Source organism: Phoxinus phoxinus (genome assembly GCF_949152265.1).
Source record: "Phoxinus phoxinus genome assembly, chromosome: 9".
Lineage (NCBI taxonomy): Eukaryota > Metazoa > Chordata > Actinopteri > Cypriniformes > Leuciscidae > Phoxinus > Phoxinus phoxinus.
Window position 1 is genome coordinate 31,535,118 of NC_136884.1, and position 16,642 is coordinate 31,551,759.

General features: G+C 42.8%; 2 protein-coding genes across 4 annotated transcripts; one reads left to right on the forward strand and one right to left on the reverse strand.

Moving 5' to 3' along the window:
• Positions 1-9,223: 9,223 nt before the first annotated feature.
• Positions 9,224-11,398, reverse strand: LOC307004098 (uncharacterized protein). 3 transcript variants are annotated; one of them, XM_079623047.1, is made up of 4 exons: positions 10,711-11,398; positions 10,535-10,619; positions 9,744-10,271; positions 9,224-9,619 (listed from the first exon to the last, which is right to left on the reverse strand). In XM_079623047.1, exons 1-3 carry the CDS (start codon positions 10,774-10,776, stop codon positions 9,751-9,753), a joined length of 672 nt encoding a protein of 223 aa, XP_079479173.1. In that variant the 5' UTR covers positions 10,777-11,398; the 3' UTR covers positions 9,224-9,619; positions 9,744-9,750. The 3 variants fall into 3 exon arrangements, with proteins under 3 accessions (XP_079479173.1, XP_079479172.1, XP_079479171.1); XM_079623046.1 differs by having other exon boundaries at positions 9,744-10,274; XM_079623045.1 differs by having other exon boundaries at positions 9,744-10,283.
• Positions 11,399-14,814: 3,416 nt separating this feature from the next.
• LOC307004215 (uncharacterized protein) lies at positions 14,815-16,610 on the forward strand. The gene is made up of 3 exons (XM_079623321.1): positions 14,815-14,940; positions 15,050-15,142; positions 15,512-16,610. The coding sequence occupies exons 1-3, from the start codon at positions 14,853-14,855 to the stop codon at positions 15,772-15,774; spliced, it is 444 nt and encodes a 147-aa protein (XP_079479447.1). The 5' UTR covers positions 14,815-14,852; the 3' UTR covers positions 15,775-16,610.
• The last annotated feature ends 32 nt before the right edge of the window (positions 16,611-16,642 follow it).

The following is a 16,642-nucleotide window of genomic DNA, read 5'->3' on the forward strand; positions in this document are numbered from 1 at the left end:
AGTCTTGGTGGGACGAGTCTCTTAAACGGCCTCTGGCTGGGCAGACGTGACGTGAACTTCTGGCTCTGGCTCGGCTGACGTGACGTGAAGCTCAGTCCCTGGATCGGCTGACGTGACGTGAAGCTCTGGATCGGTTGACGTGACGTGAAGCTCAGTCTCTGGATCGGCAGAAGTGACGTGAACAGTCTCTGGATCTGCAGAAGTGACTTGAACAGTCTCTGGATCGGCAGAAGTGACGTGAACAGTCTCTGGGTCGGCAGAAGTGACGTGAACCGTCTCTGGATCGACAGGGCTGACGTGGAGCGTAGGCTCAGCAGGGCTGACGTGGAGAATCTCGGAATCTGCAGCACGTACCGTCACCTCTGGAGGAACAGCAGCAGGTGCCGTCGCCTGGGGTAGTTCTGAGGTGGTGTACGCAGCCCAAACGCAACATAAGGTGATCCCCATCATGCAAAGTGCTTCTGACAGGATAATAGGTGCTGGAACGGGAGGATTAAAGGGAGTAGATCTGGGGATACCAGCTGCACGTGCAGACACAAGCGGTTCATCCCTCACACTGGAAACCAGATTGGGAAATCGAAGTACTGACCTAGAATCTCTCAGTATGGCAGATAGGATGTAGGAAGGCTCTGGCTGATCAGTGGTGACTTGACAAGATTCTGGAATATCCGCTGAGATATGAAGAGATTTGTGACGATCAGTGGAGACGTGACTTGACTTGTGAGGATTAACTGTGATTTGGCTTGAATCGTGGCGATCAACTGGGACCTGACAGGGCTCTGGACGATCTGCTGAGACATGGCGGGGCTTTGGACGGCCTGTTGAGACGTGACGGGGCTTTAAACGACCTGCTGAGATGTGACGGGGCTCTGGACGATCTGCTGAGACGTGACGGGGCTCTGGACGATCTGCTGAGACGTGCCTGGCCGATATCCACAGGGAAAGCTGCTGGATTCTTGTAGGGGCGAAGTATTCTGTAATGAAGTAGCGAACTCAGAGGGATCCATTTGGAGTTTTTATTGGAATGGTCAACAGGCAGGGTCAAATAGTAGCAGACAGAACAACGGAGAGAACACAGGGCAGATCGGGGTCACAGGCAGAAGTCGAGGCAGGCGGCAAAAGGCTAGGTCCAATAGGCAATCCGGGTCAGGGCAGGCGGAGAACAATCAGAGGTCGGTATCAACAGTCCAAGGTCAGGAACAGAACAGCAAACACAGAGATAACCTCTTGGAATTGAAAGCCGGGGCAATGCAATACTTCGCCATGAACTGAGAGTGAACGGGGTTTATATGGGTGAGTGTGGATGAGCTGCAGGTGTTTGTGTAATCAGTTCCAGGTGAATGAGATGATGAGTGCTGATGAGTCCGGGCAGTGAGTATGGGAAATGTAGTTTGTGAGGAAGTGATCAGTCTATTGTGGAGCGCCCTCTGGTGGCTCTCGAGTGCACTCCAGCTGGTAATCGTTACACATTCATTCATGTCTAACAATAACAATTCAACTGATTATTAAATGCTGTTAATATGTAAATAACTACTATCATCTTAATGTTACATTAAGTAATTTAGTAACTTAAGTTTTCATTGTGATTGCTTTATTGTAAAGATTATATAAACTAATATTATGATTAATTTTCTATGTACCCCAATTTTACACACTAATAAAGTATCTACATAAGTTTACTATGGATGTTCATTATTTAATATAATAGAAGCATGTAGTTGTTCCTTTACAATGATGATGAAAGTTTGAATTGATGTAATTATTCAAAAGTTGCCTCATTCATATAAATAAAAGGACACTTTTTAACAATAAAACAAACACTCACTTTATTTAGTTACATAGAATAGAACATATTATATAAGAATATATATTACAATAATCAATAAACTATTATAAATCAAAACTATTTTCAATAAAAGTAATGTAAACCTTTTAAGTAAACATTGTGAAGATATACACATGTAACTTGTACACATGACACTTTTGAATGATAAAACATTAAAGGAATGGTTCATCCAAAAATGTATTCTGTCATAAAGTGCAGATAACCAAAGGTTCCGTGTTAAAGCGCACTTTTAAGACCAGAACACACAGAACATAGAAAATTAAAACTTGTACACAAGAACTATATACACTATTTACAACGGGTCAGCCGTTCACCATCCCGTCGTCCACCCAAGGCTGAAAAAGCGTCTCCAGGGCCATCGGACCCTGTGCCTTGCAGCATCCCCAGTCGATATACAGGATCTTGGGTGCCGGTTGATTGGCGAGCCGGAACCGCTCCACCACGCCACGGCACATAGGACCCAGCTTCTCTACAGACTCCTCGCAGGTGAGGACAAAGGACACGATCTGTGAGAACTCGTTGCCGATACTGGTGAACCACTCGGCCGAGCCCTTGCCCTCCCCCTCCCCAGACAATTTCTTCACCACCTACAACAAAACAAACAAATACAAAACAGTTTAGTTTTGCATAATGTTGTGTTTCCCTGTGAGTACTTGTATGTCAACACACTTGCCTTCTTTGTGGAATCCATTTTCAGGACTGTGCCAAACGTGGAGAGGATCTGGCTCCGGTAGTCCTGTACGTTGTCTGCCTCGGCCAGGAGGAAGGCGTGCCGCAGGAGCCGCGCGCTGGGTAGCTCTCTGGGAAGAGGTGCCGCCTGGAACTCCCCGTGACCCAATGCAGAGACAATTCCTCCGGGTTCCACCAAGGCCATGAGGAGCTTGGTGTAGAGGTCCTTCCTCTGATAGTAGTCCTCCATGTGGTTCTCCTGCACCTGCCGCCACACCTTGATCATGGTGTTGCCCTCTGTGCGGTCACGCAGGAGGCGAACTACTGTTTTGTCCATCCCACGCTTTGCAGTCAACATGGCCGGAAACCTGGCCTGATGAGCCTCGCTCAGCTGCTGCAGTATTAAATCGTCCCACGCCAGCCACCGACCCATGGAACCACTTGCTCCCCTCCTGGCAGCCTTGAGGCACGGTCCACAGGAAACCACCTCTGTTGCCATGGTGTACTAACCGGACACGCCACAGATGTGACGTACCTGAAACACACATCGGAGAGAGGGAGAGAGCGAGATCACACATCAATCACAGATCTGCATTCACAGGTTGCAAACTCCCTTCCCGAAACGATTACAAATATTCCAAACATAGAGGTAATGTGCAAATTTACCCTCGCTGTGTTGTGTGTTCAAAGATGATGGTTGAAAATAAGGTAATGAGGTAAATAATGGTTAAATATTTCTAGATTCATCATGGCACAGAGAAAAAATAATTAATTCTTCTAGAAAACTGGCAGCCAACTACCACAGTTGAGAGGTTAGGGATAGAAGAAGAATATGTAAATGCATATGTATGCAGAGATGGGTCTAGTGATCAGGCACAGGCAGAATCAAGCTGTAGCACTGAGGCCTACAATTGTATTGAAGGAGGTATGCACTTTTATCAGCCCATTAAAATATACATTAATTTAATTTTTTTTAATAATTGTAAATCAGAGCGTTATAATGTTTGTAGCATTTTACATTGTGATTAACAATTATTAATAAATTAAAAATTTATTTCAAGACTAACATGATGCATATTAAATCGCATATTAAGACGCATGCGCATCGCGAGTGAGCGCTGTGTTTGTATTGAAGCTCCGTCGACTTGATTCATAAATCGTTGATTTTGTTCTTTACACTCATTTAGGAACGAGCATTTTCTATTTTTCCAGCGTGTGAACATATCTCCGATACTACTCTCTATAAAAAACAATCGGATTGCTTTGATATCGCTAGTTATATCCAACTTTCCGAACTTCCGTTACTATCTCTAACGATAGCCCGCTAGCATTGCACGCGTGGCCTCGCCTATCGACCGTCTTATTTACACTCGAATCACTGAAATCGCTCTGTTTGTGTTGGAGTTTGTGTTTGTGCTTCGAATCGCTTGTTGTGTTTGAAGTTTGTGTTTGTGCTTGTGCTTCGAATCGCTTGTTGTGTTTGAAGTTTGTGTTTGTGCTTGTGCCTCGAATCGCTTGTTTGTGTTGAAGTTTGTGTTTGTGCTTGTGCCTCGAATCGCTTGTTGTGTTTGAAGTTTGTGTTTGTGCTTGTGCCTCGAATCGCTTGTTTGTGTTTGAAGTTTGTGTTTGTGCTTGTGCCTCGAATCGCTTGTTTGTGTTTGAAGTTTGTGTTTGTGCTTGTGCCTCGAATCGCTTGTTTGTGTTTGAAGTTTGTGCTTGTGCTTCGAATCGCTTGTTGTGTTTGAAGTTTGTGTTTGTGCTTGTGCCTCGAATCGCTTGTTTGTGTTGAAGTTTGTGTTTGTGCTTGTCCTTCGAATCGCTTGTTTGTGTTTGAAGTTTGTGTTTGTCCTTCGAATCGCTTGTTTGTGTTTGAAGTTTGTGTCTGTGTTCGAACCGCTTTGGTTGTATTTGGAGTTTGTGTTTCGAATCGCTTAACTGTTAGTTTGTGAGCGTGTGAACATATCTCCGATACTACTCTCTATAAAAAAAAAAAACAATCGGATTGCTTTGATATCGCTGGTTATTTCCAACTTTCCGAACTTCCGTTACTATCTCTAACGTTAAGTTAGCCCGCTAACATTTGCACGCGTGGTCTCGCCTATCGACCGTCTTATTTACACTCGAATCACTGGAAGGATACGGGTTCTATCCATGATTTCAGTCCTAAATTAGTAGTGATATTGGTAGCATCACTGCTAATTTATTGTTCATCTGTCATAATGGCGAATACATCGTATGTGTGTCTACCTCTGAGTGCAGGTGAGGACACGTTTGAGCTGCATTCGGTGCGGTTGGAGCTGGAGTCCGTGGAGAAGCAGATCCGTGAGCTGCTGGGGAGGCAGGCCGAGCTGCGAGACCGACGATCAGCGCTTGAAGCATCACGCGCCGATGCTCACAAGTCAGTGGTTAGTAACTTTTCGACTCCGGCCTCCTCTACTCCGTGTATTTCTCTGCACAGGACCCGAGCATCCCTGCCCTCATTCACCCCGGCACCGACACAGCACCATGGACCCTGGATGATGCCACAGCGGAAGACACGAGCCAGGACCAGAGCAAGGACCTCTCCGCCCCTCCCGGTCTTCGAGATCTCCACCCGGAACCGCTTCTCCCCTCTTCGCGAGACGGAACGCGACGACGCTGTGATCATCGGCAGTTCCATGGTCCGGCATGTCCGCGCTACCTCAGGTAAAGGTATGGTGCGCACTCACTGCTTTCCTGGTGCTCGTGTTCTCGATGTCGCTGCGCAGGTCCCCGAGATCCTGAACGGTGACGAGCGCGTCGGAGCTGTCGTGCTGCACGCGGGGGTGAACGACATCAGGCTGCGGCAGACGGAGGTTCTGAAGAGGGACTACAGGAGCCTGATCGAGACGGTACGCAGAACATCGCCTGAAGCAAAGATCGTCGTGTCTGGACCGCTTCCCACGTACCGACAAGGACAAGAAAGGTTCAGTAGATTGTTTGCACTAAATGAATGGTTAATGTCATGGTGTAATGAACAGAGACTGCTCTTTGTAAATAATTGGAATCTGTTTTGGGAGCGACCTAGGCTCTACCGTGCTGATGGCCTGCACCCCAGCAGAATCGGAGCGGCTGTTCTGTCGGACAACATCTCCAAGACGTTACACACCATATGACTAGTAAGTCAAAGTCCAAATCACATTCTTTGCTGTCCCAAATTAATTGATATAAGTACCAGTGTAGAACACTATATAGAAACTGTGTCTATTCCTCGTTTAGTGAGGCCAAACAATAAATCTACTGTAGGATCTAAGAAAAATCTAATTGTGATTAAACCAGAAAATCTCAATATTAGTGAACAAAAACAATTTCTAAAGCTAGGTCTTCTAAACATTAGATCGCTTACACCTAAGGCGGTTATTGTAAATGAAATGGTCACTGATAATAGCTTCGATGTACTCTGCCTTACTGAAACCTGGCTTAAACCAAATGATTATTTCGGTCTTAATGAGTCCACTCCACCAGGATACGGTTATAAGCATGAGCCCCGTCTGATTGGTCGTGGCGGCGGTGTTGCAACAATCTATAGAGATATTCTTAATGTTACTCAGAAAACAGGCCACAGGTTTAATTCGTTTGAAGTACTTGTTCTAAATGTTACGCTCCTAGATGTAAGAAAGAAATCCTTATTATCTCTAGCCTTGGCTACCGTATATAGACCGCCAGGGCCTTACGCTGATTTCCTAAAAGAGTTTGCAGATTTTCTCTCAGATCTATTAGTCAATGTCGATAAGGCAATAATTGTTGGAGATTTCAACATACACGTTGATAACACAAATGATGCGTTAGGAGCTGCGTTTACAGATTTATTAAACTCCTTTGGGGTCAAGCAAAACGTTAGTGGTCCCACTCATCGTCTTAATCATACTCTAGATTTAATTATATCATATGGAACCGATCCAACCGATATAGATATTATACCGCAAAGTGATGATGTCACTGATCATTACATGGTAACTTGCATACTACGTACGGCTGAAATGTGTCATGTTGCGCCGCGTTATCGACCAGGCAGAACAATCCTTCCAACTACTATAGATAGATTCTTGAATAGCTTACCTGATCTATCTCCGCTCCTCAGTGAACCCAAACTAACAGATGAGCTAGAGGAAATGACTAGCAGTATGAGCACCATTTTCTCTAGTACATTAGAAGCTGTTGCACCAATTAGATTAAAAAAGGTTAGAGAGAAAACTAAAGCACCATGGTACAACAGTGCTACGCATGTTATCAAGAGAGAAACTCGTAACTTAGAGCGCAAATGGAAACAAACTAATTTAGAGGTCTTTAGAATCGCGTGGAAAGACAGTATGTCACGTTATAAAAAGGCTCTAAAAGCAGCCAGGGCTGAGCATCTCCGCAAACTAATAGAAAATAACAAAAACAATCCAAGGTTTTTATTTAACACTGTGGCTAGATTAACAAATAAACAGACATCACCTGAACAAAATATTCCGTTACATTTTAATAGTAATGATTTCATGAATTTCTTCACTGAGAAAATAGAAAGCATCAGAAACACAATTGTAAATGTACAATCTTTGACAGCGTCTTATGATTCAGCCTCAATTATCACCCCGCAAGAACAATTACAGTGCTTTACAACTATAGGACAGGAAGAGCTAAATAAACTTATCACTGCATCTAAACCAACAACATGTTTATTAGATCCAATACCCACTAAACTACTGAAAGAAGTGTTACCTGTAGTGGAAGAGCCTCTTCTCAATATTATTAACTCGTCTCTATCTTTAGGTCACGTTCCAAAAACATTTAAACTGGCAGTTATAAAACCTCTTATTAAAAAACCACAATTAGATCCAAATAACCTAGCAAATTACAGACCCATTTCAAATCTTCCATTTATGTCTAAAATACTAGAAAAAGTTGTGTCCGCTCAATTGTGCTCTTTCTTGCAAGAAAACGATATCTATGAAAAGTTTCAGTCTGGATTCAGGCCACATCATAGCACAGAAACTGCGCTGGTTAAAATTACAAATGATTTACTTTTAGCTTCTGACCAAGGCTGTATCTCAATACTAGTTTTACTCGATCTTAGTGCTGCGTTTGACACTATAGATCATAAAATACTCTTAGATCGACTTCAAAATTACACTGGTGTTCAGGGACAGGCATTAAGCTGGTTTAGATCGTACCTATCAGACCGTTACCATTTTGTCCATTTAAATGGGGAAAAATCAAAGATAACGTCAGTAAATTATGGAGTGCCGCAGGGATCTGTATTAGGCCCCCTGCTATTCTCAATTTATATGCTGCCACTTGGTAATATTATAAGAAAACATGGAATAAGTTTCCACTGTTATACCGATGACACTCAATTATATATTTCATCTAGACCAGATGATAACACTAAATTATCTAAAATGACAGAGTGTGTTAAAGATATAAAATATTGGATGACGTGTAATTTTCTTCTATTAAATTCAGATAAAACGGAGGTATTACTGATTGGTCCAAAAAACTGCCCACAAAACCTCTTACAATACAACCTTAATCTAGATGGACGTCCTGTTACTTTATCCTCTACAGTAAAAGACCTGGGTGTTATACTAGACCGCAACTTGTCTTTTTGAAAATCATATTTCAAATGTCACAAGAACAGCCTTTTTCCACCTTAGAAACATTGCTAAGCTACGTAATATGCTATCAGTTTCTGATGCAGAAAAGTTAGTTCATGCATTCATGACCTCGAGACTAGATTACTGTAATGCTTTATTAGCTGGTTGTCCTGCATCCTCCGTAAACAAGCTACAGTTAGTCCAAAATGCAGCCGCTAGAGTTCTTACTAAGTCAAGAAAATATGATCATATAACACCAATTTTATCATCTCTACACTGGTTACCTATTAAGTTCCGTATCAATTACAAAGTATTGTTACTGACATATAAAGCCCTAAATGGTTTAGCTCCTGTGTATTTAAGAGATCTTCTATCGCCATATATTCCATCGCGCTCTTTAAGATCGCTAAATTCGAGGCTTCTGGTCGTACCTAGGATAACTAAGTCCACTAAAGGAGGGAGGGCGTTTTCACATCTAGCTCCTAAACTCTGGAATAGCCTTCCTGATATTGTCCGAGGCTCAGACTCGCTCTCCCAGTTTAAAACTAGATTAAAGACGCATCTCTTTTTAGCCAAGCATTCACATGATGCATCTCATACCTTTTATACTACTGTTAAATCAGATCAAATGCATTCATATTATGAACAGCAGCTACGCTAATTATTTCCCATCTGCCTTTTTTGTTGTTATCTCGGGACGCCTGTCCCGAGATAACTCAAATAGAGTTCGTCAGCTCCAGTTATGTATCCAGCCTCTCATGGAGACTTCAGATAACCCAACGCCTGTGATGAGACGACTCGACGCCTGTGAAGAGACGACCCAACGCCGGCGATATGTTATGCCCTAAATTTCATGATTAACTAACTGTATTTTGTGTGTATATTTTTGAAATGCATTTTCTGTAAAGCTGCTTTGAAACAATGTGTATTGTGAAAAGCGCTATACAAATAAACTTGAATTGAATTGAATTGAATATTAGCATTATTATTGCATTATAAACTTACAATAAGCAATAGAAAATTGTAAATAACATTGGTTATTTACAAGGTGCATGATGCCCCCTGTTAGCATTCATGTGTGTTAAGCAGTCAATAATTATGTATGTATTACTCTAAACACAGGTGTGAAGAGACTGCGCCTTACCCGGGTGTGGTAACCAGACTTGGAGAGGTGTGTGTTGCCTCCGGCCCCAGCGCACTTATCACCACGCGGACACTTCAGTGAGCACCGCCACACTCCGATAGGGCGCCAAAAGAAAAACTGGCCACGGAAAAAGGCCTGTGGAGTGGGGATGCCGCCGCTAACAAAGCCGGGTGGCTCGGGGGGATAAAACCACATCCTGTCTGACTTCAGGACGCGCCGCCTTCTAATGATGCCCTTGATGTCCTTGTAGGTTTGGACGGGCGTAAAGAGGCCTCTCTCGCCGTCCTCCTTCAGCCAGGGGATGTCTGAGTATGGGATGCCATGGGAGTCTTCACACAGCCGCTCCCAGCCTTCCAGCTCCACCTGCAAGACACAAGATATAAAACATTCAATAATTTATTTTCCATAATGTGGTGGGGGTTAGTAACCAAAGGGATTTTGTGAAATGCATTAACATTGCTTGTGTATGTTATGATTTTACACTTACAGGAGAGTCACTCTGCGGCAAGGTGGTGGCAGACGCAGACTGGCTGTTGGAGGTCAACGGCGGTTCCTCGGGCGAGCATCAGGGGAGACTGACCAGGCGCTGAGGACGGGAGGAGCTTCTGCTGCTTTGGCTGCTCGGGACGCTCACTAGAGGCGGCCTTGCTGGTGGAGTGAAGCAAGGACAGCATGGGCTTCTGCTGCTTCCTGTGCTTTGCCTTCTTGCTGGTAGACAGATGAGACTGCTCGGGACGCTCACTAGAGGCAGCCTTGCTGGTGGAGTGAAGCAAGGACAGCATGGGCTTCCTGTGCTTTGCTTTCTTGCTGATAGACAGAGGAGACTGCTCGGGACGCTCTGCAGTTGCTGGCACGCTGCTGGAGGGCGGCGGCTGTTTGGGACCCCCGGTGGACACAGGCTGGCTGGTGGAGATGGGGAAGAGTTCCTCTTGGCTCTCAAAGGTGTCGAGGGCATCCACCAAGACGGAGTCATCCAGAACATCATCGGACCATGACGAGTGGGAGGTGGCAGCTGCTGCTGGGGAACCTTGATTTATTTAACACACCACACTTCTAATTTACATTATTTTTATTTACATTTCCTTGCATTTGTACATACCTGTACATCCCAATCTATTGTCTACTTTTTTGTATATATATTTTTTTTTATTTTTATATTGTGTATTTTACTAATTCTAGTTTTATTATTTTTATTATCTGTGTCCTGTCACTGTTATTCTGTTTGTGCTGTAGAAGCTTCTGTCACCAAAACAAATTCCTTGTATGTGCAAAACATACCTGGCAATAAAGCTCTTTCTGATTCAGATTCTCTTATTGAAGAGCTGGAAGTGGCGGCAACAGGAGTGGCATCAGATGGAGGCTTCTATGAATGAATTACAGCTTTGTGCTCTTGAAGTTTGTCAACATAGCATGTGTAGTAACAATCACGGCTGTTTAAAGTCACCTCAACCTACCTCTCTATCGAGAATGTACTGCCTGAAGCGCTTCAGGGATTTGGAGGTGATGTCCTCCTCCTTCATCACCAGCCACTGCCGCACAGAGCAGTACGCCTCCCTGAGACATCTTTCGCTCTTCTCCGATTGTTGCCCATGGAATCTAAAAACAGAAGCTTCATATATTTGACAAGCTATTTGTTGACACTGGCTAGGACAATTACGCCCAAATTACTATGTTTAAAATCCTATTATTTTCTGTAGAAAAAGAGCATAAGAAATCAGCTAATATTGTAACTCATGTGACTTGAGGTACTCAACGTCTAAGTCACATTTTGGCACTTTATGGTGGAAGGATATCTCTCATAAAGATGTATGCCACTTTGGGATAAAGACATGGCTAAAACATTTTTAAAAAATAGTTTGTTCTAACTTAGTTCTAACATAATGCCTGTTTTATATCTATTACGGATGTCCCGATCACGTTTTTTTGTGTGCCCACGATCTAAAAAATGAAATAAAATGGCAAGGCACTCTTTTATCAAGGAAGTCCAGTTCTTAAAGTGCTTTAATTGGAGATGCTACAGGAGATTTTCCTCACTTTCATTCAGTTATCTATACTCTTACTCCCACTTTGAAATGAAGTTTAGATTCTTGTTGAGGAAAATCAGCATCTCTGTGTAGCATGTGCCCTCCAGTGCTGTAGTGGATTGTCTGACCTCTGGATGGTTTGCTCTGCAACCGAAAACACCTCCACAGACCCTGTCTCTGTCTCACTCTTCTAAGATCTCATCAAAGACACTGCCAAAGTTGGTGCTTGCTGTGTTTTCATATGTTGCATTTTTAACAGGTTCTGCATCTGAGCTAAGATTAGGCTTGTTTGAGATGAGCAAGATCTGCGCAGAACCGATCACCGCGAGATGCATACCGGTTAGAAACGTGTCCGAGTGCGGTCCGCCTGGCTCTGATGTCATGCTGACGTATGTCAAAACACTCTAGCGAGCGCTGTCAGATCTGCTTTTGTGTCTTGTGCTCTGTGGGACTTTTATGTTGTAGTTTCTTTGTGTCTAGTTTCTGTATTCTTTCCTTTGTCCTGTTTCCTGTGGCCAGGTTGTAGGTTTGTAGTCTTTTACATTTTAATTAGTCTGCTCCAGGTGTGTCATTTTCCCTTGTTAAAGGGCACCTATTATGGAATTTTGAAATTTACCTTTCATGTAGTGTGTAACATAGATCTAAGTGAACAAAAACATCCTGCAAAGTTTGAAATATGAAAGTGCACCGTATATAAAGTTATTGTCTTTCAAAAGTAAGAGTCGACTCTGAGTCATTTTTATGAATCGTTAGAAGACCGAAGCTTTTTCTCTGACTAGATGACGTCAACTTGTAAAGTTATTTGAATACGATACGCCCACTTATTGCGCTCCAAGGCCAGGGAAAATGTCATGGCGACGAGACGCTGTGATCTGAAGTGCGGCTCAAAAGCCAACTTTTTTTATCTGCCCAAGGAGGAGCATTTGAAGACTAAGTGGCTACAATTCATATAACTATACCACAGAAGTATAGTCCGAGCCTTGTGCTTTGTTCGCGCCATTTTGAAGACGATTGCTTTACCAACTTAAATGCAATCAAACTTGGATTCGCGATATTGAAGGAAGGTTCATTTCCAAGTGTATTTGCATCAGCTTCCTCCTCACGTATCACAACCTGTAAGTGTTATTAATAATTTTTGCTTTTATATTTTATGTAGCATGCTTAATAATTATCTTGTTTGTTGTGTAAGCACCGTTTAGCTTCTAGGTCTTCAATGGCAATTGTATTGAGATATGTGAAGTGTTTGTCGTTGTTTTCGGAGTTGTCTAAAGAATAAAGTAATACCTCGTAGTAACGTAACTGCATTTTTTTTTGTGTAAAAACATTATGTTTATGCATCGGGCTAACACAAACAAAGACTGATTGTGCTTTTACAATATGAACTCTGGGCTATGCTCGCTAACATAACATTAAATTCTTTATCTTATTTTTCGTTTTTTACTACAAACTATAAAGCAGTGGACTATAATCATTATTATAACACAATTTAATTGATAAAAGCATCATTGTACTCCGTGTTAAAAATAAGTATTATCTCTGTAAACGCTGCTGGGTCATCTGACCAATCAACGCAGATTAGCGTCGCGCAGAGGAGGGGTTTGGAAAAACGAGTCGTTGAACGAATCATTTGGGAGTCGGTGAGCAAATCAGGTAAAAATAAATGCATATTATACGACAACAAAAGTGTTTTTTGTCATTGCATGCATGTAAAACTGTTGTTGGGGACTCCCTAAACAACATTAGGAACATTTTAAATGTCATAGTAGGTGCCCTTTAAAGCCTGTGTTGCAGGTTAAACACCACTGTCGATTAATGGGTACATAAAGCAGTCAAGATATGTATATAAAGTTAGAAATGTCTCCAAAATGGTGTTAAAGTCCAGTTTTTGGTTAGTAACGGTTATTTTTCACACAATTCGGCGATGACGTCACATGAGGTAGACGTGGTGGAAGGTAGCCTCAGCCTTTCTCAGCTACTAGAACTAGCTCTAGCACTGACTATGGCGTCTAACTGGGATGAGGAAGAGGTGGCAAGACCCACAGTTAACATTTATGATGGCCCACAGCCATATAATTTCGAACCGTTGAGACGTGAGAGGGCGAATGAGGAAATACAGAGCCGATGGCCGTCAAAGACAAATAAATGCATGGTCAGAGGAGAATGACTGGAGAGTTGGTGGAGTGTCCTGGTGAGATGCCATTTAGAAACACAGCAATGACCGCTGGAGCTAGTAGTCTATGAACAGCAGTGCATACAATAACAACTTTTTTTTTACTGTCAGTGAATAGCATCGAGTGAAAGTCAACGTTTTCTTTATATCTAGTGACAGTGATTATGTCGTTGGCTCAGATACGTACCCTAAACTTAGTCAGAAGATCTATAAATTGAAGGCATATTATGCTAGCTATGGGCTAGCTTGACAGTCCCACCTGTGAACCCCTAGTGTTTATTTCTAAGCTTTTACCTCTTTCTCCGTTGAAAATGTTGTTTGCAAACGTAGCCGACGCCGAGTAGGCTGGTCATGTCTTCAGTGTGATTATTGTTGATAGGGCCAACTAGTTTTCCTCGTGATTGATTGTCATTAACACCGTCAGGCTTACCGGGAGAGGGAGTGAGTAATAAGCGTCTGTGTCGCTGTGTTTGTGTGGGCGGTGTCGTCCCATGGAAACTGTGGTGGAGAGCTTGTGTTGTAGGGAGGTGAGCGCATTTTGGTCGCTGGTCGAGGACCTCACCCCGCGGCCAGCAGATGTAACGTGCCTAACGCAGCATCCTGGATTTGAGGCATGCTGCCTTATGCTGCGTTCACACCAAGCGCGAATATGCGTCAGGCGCGAGTGATTTCAATGTTAAGTCAATGGTAAGGCGCGTTTACGCGCGTCTGGAGTTCTTGCGGCGCGAATGAGGCGTTTGGCGCGGTAGACGCGAATTCGCCTCATTCGCGCGTCTAGTTCGCGCGAATGACGCGAATTGAGCGTTTGGCGCGAATTGTGCTTTTTGTGCATTCACGCGTTTGACGCAAATTCGCGTCTGCCGCCCGAGTTGAAAAATCGGAAACTTCTACGTCAAATTCGCGCCGCGTTAACCAATCAGGAGCCTGCTTGATGTTGTGGCGGCAGGCCCGCCCAGAGTCATTCATTCAAAATGGAGGAACGTATAATTTTAGCTGTGAGCAGTCGGCCGGAGTTGTACGACACGACTTCGTATATATACAGAGACAGAAATAAAAAGGACCTCGCTTGGAAGAGTGTCGGTGAGGAGATTGGGCAACCTGGTAAGTTGTAAATAAGTTACACATTTCACTTTTGAGTCACGTACAACGGCCTTCCCGCCGTTTTTTAAAACTATTTTCCCCCTAATCTACAGCTACTTTTCGCTAAACAAGATAATGTGTTTATTCAGAGGACATGTGCAGGAAAAAATGGAAGAGCCTCAGGGACACGTACCTGAAGGAGAGGAGGAAGGAGATGGATAAGAGGAGTGGGTCAGCAGCAGGGTCGGTGAAGAAGTGGAAGTACTCACTGATCCTGAGATTCCTCGACCCCTTCGTTACCCCACGGGAGACCACCAGTAACATGGGGGGGGTCAAGGCCCAGGTCATTGAGTACAACCACCCCAGGGACCAGGGAGAGGGAGAGGCGGAAGTAGGGGATACGGAAACAGGTGAGTTTTCAATTAAGCCAGTTTACAAGGCATGTGCTGTCATTGTTTACAGATGAAGAGTATAATGTAATCTCTCTATGACTATTAACATGTAATATTGTCTTGACAGAGCCTACTGATGAAGAGGCTGATCTGAGATCCCCTGCCGCTTCTCCTGTCTCCTCAGTCCCTGGTCCTTCGCTCCCTGCTGCTGCACCCACAGGTGTGTGAACATGTCACGTGCAGAAAACATCAGTACAGTATACACTCATAGCTTTAACATTCACTAATAATCATTGTATTTGTAAATGCAGACTAAATTCTATTGCAATGTATGCAACCAATCATCTGCATGCTTTTTAATTACTGTTCATTTGCATGTTTATGTTCCTGATGTTTATATGTCTGAAGTATAACTTTATGTAAAATGTTAAAGCAAGTTCAAAATAATTTCACACTTGTATTTAAGCACTGGCTGTGTCACTCACACAGGCACAGATATTATTCTCCCAATATCTAGACAATTGTGTTATTTCAATTATCATCTTTCTGTCTTCTCATTGCACTGTGTGTTGTATTTTTGATTTCACAGGCCAACAGAGGAGGAGAGGCACTCGGCGGCCGCGTGATGGTACGTCGGAGGTGGAGCAGACGCTGCTCGAGCTCCTGAGGCGTCCTCCAGCTCCACCTCCACCACTACCACCACCACCGTCTGCTGACGAGCACTTCCTCCTCAGCCTTCTGCCTTTTCTGCAGAGCATGCCGCCTCAAACAAAAGAAATGGTTAAATTTCAAATTTATAAATTGGCGATGGAAAACAGCACCGTTGTGCTAAATTTGGAACTAAATAATTAAATAAATTAATTAAATAAATAGAGGCCGCAGGCTCTGCAGGAAACGCAGAATGCCCTCCTTCCTCTTCTCCTTTGTTCCCTGAGGCTTTTCCACCTTCCAAGCGAGGTCCTTTTTATTTCTGTCTCTATGTAAATAGTTTGTACATATAGTATTTTTTTTAAGTTTATATTTTTATTTATAATCAAATTATTTTATGTTTGGCCTGAATAAATTATTTTGAAATATGACAATGCCTAGTGTGGTTCTAATGCACAACATATACATCATCAACACATCATAACTTGATTTTAATATATGACACATTCATTTTGTATTGAATGCTATTTATTCCATATCTAAATCTTAATTATATGAAACATTATTATAGTGTAGTGTGTCTACTACACTATACTGTCACTATACACTATAGTGTAGTGTGTCTACTACACTATAATAACAGAACAATAATAATTATAATAGTGTGTATACTTTAGTGTGTCTGGACAGTGTTGTGTGAGGAAAACAAAGAAATCACAGGACAGGTTAAATACTTTGGGAGGCTGGCTCCATTTATCAGCAAAACAAAAATAAATCACAGATTTTACAGTAATAACCTGAACAAAGAAATGGCACAGACCTATAGAATTATTATCGTGGAATTATCGTGGAAAACCGTTGAAAAAGTTATTGACTCAGGGTCTAAAATTATTAAATGTGCATGTTGTGGTGGACCTGACAGCCTGGAACTGGGCCAGCAGGAGTAGAGCAGACAGATAGACCAGACATGACCTGCAAAACAGAGAGGAGGCAGAACAAAACAACATACAAACCAATAATCAACATATTGCATTTAATAATAAAAAAAAAATATATATATATACACATGTGT